The 6,000-nt window shown below is 37.5% G+C and overlaps 2 protein-coding genes across 2 annotated transcripts; one reads left to right on the top strand and one right to left on the bottom strand.

Annotated features, from left to right (window-relative positions):
* Positions 1-113: 113 nt before the first annotated feature.
* On the bottom strand, positions 114-1,274 carry LOC106341098 (60S ribosomal protein L23a-1). The gene is made up of 4 exons (XM_013779916.1): positions 1,194-1,274; positions 1,053-1,098; positions 483-846; positions 114-345 (listed from the first exon to the last, which is right to left on the bottom strand). The coding sequence occupies exons 2-4, from the start codon at positions 1,066-1,068 to the stop codon at positions 261-263; spliced, it is 465 nt and encodes a 154-aa protein (XP_013635370.1). The 5' UTR covers positions 1,069-1,098; positions 1,194-1,274; the 3' UTR covers positions 114-260.
* A 50-nt stretch (positions 1,275-1,324) lies between these two features.
* Positions 1,325-4,286, top strand: LOC106341094 (metal tolerance protein 11). Its single transcript, XM_013779909.1, is given in 8 exon segments — positions 1,325-1,922; positions 2,278-2,387; positions 2,490-2,672; positions 2,674-2,736; positions 2,812-2,892; positions 2,966-3,199; positions 3,318-3,520; positions 3,522-4,286. Coding segments are annotated over 8 exon segments (1,161 nt in total). The 5' UTR covers positions 1,325-1,765; the 3' UTR covers positions 3,652-4,286.
* Positions 4,287-6,000: the final 1,714 nt, after the last annotated feature.

The raw sequence follows: 6,000 nt of genomic DNA on the forward strand, positions 1-6,000 counted from the left end.
ATCTGTGGATAATGAAAAATCCGAACAAACATGTGGTGACAAATAAAGATGAAAAAATTGCTTTGGTATGTTTGCATTTCAGAAGTTTATAACGAGTTAATAAGATTGTTGAGAAGGCAAAAAACAGAGAAATCGAATTCAACATTAAACTGCAACAAGAATGTATTGTAGAAAAAAGATGATGGTGGATAATATCTCAAAGCAAAACTGAGTCTACAAGCGACAAAACAACTGTTTCACAATAGTAGAGGTAGATAAACTTAGATGATGCCAATCTTGTTAGCAACATCCAACGCATCATAGTCCGGTGTGAGCCTAACGTAAGCCTTCTTCGTTCCATCAGGCCTGCACCAAAACCAAACACAACAACATAATGTCAAATACGTATGAACTTCAATCGAACCAAACACAACATTATCTCATACTATGAAGACACAATCAAACTCATATGCCACTAAAGAAAAGTCTCATTTGACATGTACCTGATGAGGGTGTTAACCTTCTTGGTCTGGATATCATACATTTTCTTCACAGCATCTTTGATCTTCTTCTTGTCGGCACGAATGTCAACAATGAAGACAAGAGTGTTGTTGTCCTCAATTTTCTTCATCGCAGACTCGGTGGTGAGTGGGTACTTGAGGATACCGTAGTGGTCCAACTTGTTCCTGGGAGTTGCACTGATCCTTGGGTACTTGGGATCTCTAGCCTTGGTCAAGGTCTTTGGCCTGTGGAAGGTGACCTTAGTCCTGATCTTTTTGTCCTTCTTCTTGAAGGCTTGACCAGACTTCACTGCCTTTGCAGCCTTCAGGGCCTTGGCCTTTGGGTCGGCCTTCTTCGTGGTATCAACTGCAATGAACACAAGTAACTTAGAATACTTACAGATCATTTGAACACCATCTAGAAGTGAAGCTAAGTACTTTACAAAAAGTGGTTACAAAGCATCAATACAAGACTAGCTACTACCGTTTGCATTCAACATAAGTCTTTTGTAAGAGATTCAAATCAAACAAGAAGAACGTATTGAATCTCGTTAACAACGCCAAAGATCGTACCTTTAGCCGGAGACATTGCTCTGAACGATCCTTTCCGACGCAAGATCTATCAGACAAAACCAAACTTAGTTAAAATCCATACAAAGAAATGTACGACAGCTACAGGACGAAGCAGTGGAGAAGGCAAGAGACAGGACGAACCTGGAGAGGTGAAGCAGCTGAAACCCTAGTTCATTTCTCAGCGGCGGAGAGTTATATTGTGGAAGCCACGGAACCCTAGATTACTTGGGCCTTTAGTATTATTATGGGCCTTTTATCGTAAAAGCTCAAATTAAAATTTACCCGCCATAATATCACGGATCTCATTAAAAAAATCTTAGAACGATGTCGTTTAGCGATGGCCATGTCGCGAGGTGTACAGTTGGAGTTTAATGTACACGCGTCAAGAAAGCGGTCGCCAATCACGTGCGAGATACTAAAACCACTTAGAGGTCGCCACGTAAGACATTTGGTAAAGACGTTTCATCTCGTGTCTGGTCCAAAGTATCTACGTGGTCACTGATACGTCGACCACACCAGTCGTAGTAGCTAGTGTTAGCCCCCCCCCCCACGGGGATCTGCTGACGTAATTACCGAAATACCCTCACCGTATCTCCAAATTTTTCATTCCTTACCTTTACTGCGAATGTTATTGCTAGCAGGCAGACAAGACCAAGCTTCATCTCTTCAAAGCTGTCTCGCCGCCGCCGCCTAATCTCTATCTCAGCCAAGTAATGGCTAGGCCAGATGGAGAAGAAGGGATATTGCTGCTCGAGTTTCACGGCAACGGTGACCGTTCCTGGCAGCTAAACTTCGATGATTTTCAGGTTTCACCGGAGCACAAGGAGAAAAAATCGCCGAGCAAGCTCCATAACTGTCTTGGTTGCTTGGGTAAATGATCTCTTCTCCTCTCCACATTTACATTTGTTTTTGTCTGATTAGGACAATGCTAGTCTATAAAGAGACAAATGAGTTGATGTGTTTGGGATTGGTTTGACTTTTTTTGAGTTTGGCTATTTTGCTTTGCTATTTTTAGCTTTTGTTGATTCTTTAAAAACATATTATCAAATTCTATAAGGTTTAATCTTTTCTTTGGGAGTTAGTGGACTCTTTGGTACTATATAGAAGCTTTCATGGATTCACCTCAAACTATATAGAGGCTATTGTAGCTTACCTGGTTTGAACTTTTTCTTGCTTCTTTTTTGCTATACAGATTTGTTAAAGCTTTGTGTCTTGATGGTTGCAGGTCCGGAAGACAATGTGGCAGATTACTACCAGCAACAGGTAGAGATGCTTGAAGGCTTTACCGAAATGGATGAACTTGCAGAACGTGGCTTTGTCCCTGGAATGTCAAAGGTTTAAAGTTTAGATGATGATGATGATGATAACTTATCTCTTCTTCCACATTTTTTTGGTTGTTGTTAATTGATACTTATCTCTGTGTTGTGTTCCACATAGGAAGAGCAAGACAATCTGGCTAAAAGCGAGACATTAGCCATCAGAATATCGAACATTGCCAACATGCTTCTATTTGCTGCTAAAGTCTATGCCTCCGTCACAAGCGGCTCTTTAGCAATCGTTGCTTCCACGTTGGACTCTCTTCTTGATCTTCTCTCTGGCTTCATCCTCTGGTTTACCGCCCTTCTCTATGCAAACACCAAACCCGTATCAGTATCCCATTGGCAAGAAAAGGATGCAACCACTGGTTTGTATCATCCTTTTAAAAGATTATACATATATTAATTATTATGTATGTGATTCTTGGATCAAATCTTGTCAGGGAATCCTAGTATTTGCATCAGTGATGGCCACACTTGGATTGCAAATCATCTTGGAATCTCTTCGGACAATGTTATCCAGTGTAAGCCCTGATCTTGTCTGAAAAGCTTCGGTTCAAATAATTCACAAAATTGCTTCACATGTTTTATTACAAGCACAAGGAGTTCAGCCTAACAAAAGAGCAAGAGAGTTGGGTGGTTGGGATCATGCTCTCTGTTACATTGGTCAAACTGCTTCTTGTTCTTTACTGCAGATCGTTCAGTAACGAGATTGTGAAAGCTTATGCTCAGGATCACTTCTTCGACGTCATCACAAACATCATTGGACTCATTGCAGTGATCCTCGCCAACTACTTCGATAACTGGATGGATCCAGTTGGTGCTATCATTGTAAGCTTCCATATAAATAAAGATAAAAGACCATTGTGTCAGAGGTTCCCAGTTCGAGTGACCACCAGGAAAAAACTAATATTACATGATGTGGTTTCGCGTCTTTTGATTCATGTAGCTTGCATTGTACACAATACGGACGTGGTCAATGACGGTTTTGGAGAACGTGAACTCACTAGTTGGGAAAACAGCAACACCAGAGTATCCGCAGAAACTGACTTACCTGTGTTGGAACCACCATAAAGCCATAAGGCCTATCGACACAGTGAGGGCTTACACGTTTGGGTCTCATTACTTTGTGGAGGTTGATATCGTTCTTCCTGCAAGTGGCTCACGACATTGGAGAATCGCTGCAGGAGAAGCTGGAGCTGTTGCAGGAGATAGAAAGGGCTTTTGTGCATCTTGATTATGAGTACACTCACAAGCCTGAGCATGCTAGATCCCACTGTTAGCTGTTTGTTTGCTTCTTGTGTCGTTTAAAGCAGTGAAGAGATCTCTCTACGTCTAAATTCTTAAGAGCTTAATCTTCATCAAATCGTTTAGTAGACAAGCACCTTTGTAAGTTGTAACTATATTTACTTTTTTCTTGTGCTTAAATTAGATAGTAGTAAAACTACAAAGATCATTTCAGTTTAGTTTGATTATGGTAGAAACTACAAATTATTGTAGTAACTACAAATCAACTTTGAAATCAAATTCATAAATAAATTGGTAAAATTGAATAACCCCCAATTTTGACAAATATTTTAATATCACTAATTCAATAGTACATAATTTTAGGAAGAAAAAATAAAATCAAGAATCCCATAACAATTTTTTCGGCTTAGATTTATAATTTCATTAAAATGCAATAGCTTGATTGTGGTAAAAAACTACAAATAAAACAGAATTGAAAATTATGTCAGGTCTGGTTCTATTCAATTCACCGGTTTGGATAGATTAGTTCAATTATAAGAGAACCGAAAACAAACCGAATCCTAATCGGTTTGGAATGAAAAAAAGCGCGTGTGGTGGAATATGTTTGTTTTCATCCCACATCGGGAACTTGAGGCGCATGAGTCATGCGGATGCTGCTATAAAAGGTCAAGGATCATCAACTTTAAAAAATTGCCTTAAACTAATGAGTAAGGAAAACAAAGCGAGCGGTGAGAGCCGGTCGCAGCGCTAACGAAAAACATAGAAAGTGGCGCAAGAATTTATGGAAGGGAAATAGGCTGGCCGAGTCGTTGACGCTGCTTACTTTTGCAGAACTCGACTCGCGCGGGCCTCCCCCATCCCCCAAATCTATTATACCTAAAAATTATTTAAACATTTGAGTACAAATGCAAACAAATGAATTTTGATTGATCTCTGTCTTTGTGATTCACGAGCAGCTCCTGCCCCGATTAGTTAATCTGTTCTCCCGATTTTTGTAATCGGTGTTGTAAGAAGAAAGCTTCACATCGAGGACAAAGATCCTGTTTGGTCAGTACACGGTCGTGTAAGCTGTTCTGTCTCTCTTTTTTTTTTTTTTTTTTTGATTTGATTTTTACATGACTACGAATTCGTTAGCTGGGTTTTTGGGTATTTTGTCGAATATGATCAAGCTTCATCCCTAACTTAGAGTTAGGCCAAATTCGATCGTTTATAATTGAAATTGTGCTTCGGTATGTTTAGAGATTTGGTTTCTGGAGTCATAATCTGCGATATTTGGCTTTGGTTCACTTTGTCGTTTATGTTCTCTTTCGTTTCGTTTCACTGGATCTAGTTTCAGCTGTTTCTTGTATAGATGTTTAATCTGAATTGATGATTCTTTGTAAGATTTGGAGAAAGACAACTTTAGAGTGAATCTAGTGAGAAGACATAATAATTGATAGTTGGTTTTAACTACTAGAACTTATATCGAGAAACTGATTTCAAGATAGATATTTCACATTCTAGTCTCGGAATTTAAAAAGTTTTATACCACTACAAGAAAAATGAGTTTTAATAGCAGACCGGAATAGCATTTTTTACGATTGTGTTATGGTTGACATATTCGTTAGTTTTAGATAGCGTTTGTATATTTGGAAACGATATGATAAAGTAGTATGTTTGGAAACGCTATCATAACGTATGGTTTTATACGTAACACTTGGATTTAATAGCAAAACATGATTAAAAACGCTATGTTTGGTTTTTGAATCCCTAAACCCTAAAACAAGTTTTTAAACCCTAAACTCTAAATACAAACTTTAAACTCTATTTTAACATCAAATCTTAAATTTAACTTCAAATGTTAGATATAAATTCAAAAATTAATCTTTTCCAAAAATTTATCTCAGATCTTAAAATCAATATCCCAAACTTTTAACTTTTAAATCCTATACTCATACATTTATTCTAAACTCCAAATTTTATATATAAACTCTACAAGTAATTAAAAATTTCTCAACACTAAAAATTTTATTCTCAAAGTTTAAACTAATCTCTAACCCTTAATATTTACAATTTCTAAAAGTATTTATCTCCGTATAATTTTAAAACTACAATAAAAATATCCATAATTATTAATCTCCTTTTGCTTAGAAAAAAATATAGTAATCCTCCTACTATTCTTTCATTGGCCAAAACAAAAAGTGTGTGGATTGCAAAGTGTACACCATTGATTAAATTCATTCAATGGTTCAGATTCATTCAATCTATGTTTCTTCCTCTCCCTCTCTCGTGTCTTTGTTATACAATCAGACCACAATTCATTATTCTTTTTAGTTTCTTTTATTCTTTTTTTTTGTTTCAGATCTGAAACAATTTTTTATCTCTGTCTTCTTCACTACGACACC

This window comes from Brassica oleracea, chromosome C4 (genome assembly GCF_000695525.1).
Source record: "Brassica oleracea var. oleracea cultivar TO1000 chromosome C4, BOL, whole genome shotgun sequence".
Classification (NCBI taxonomy): domain Eukaryota; kingdom Viridiplantae; phylum Streptophyta; class Magnoliopsida; order Brassicales; family Brassicaceae; genus Brassica; species Brassica oleracea.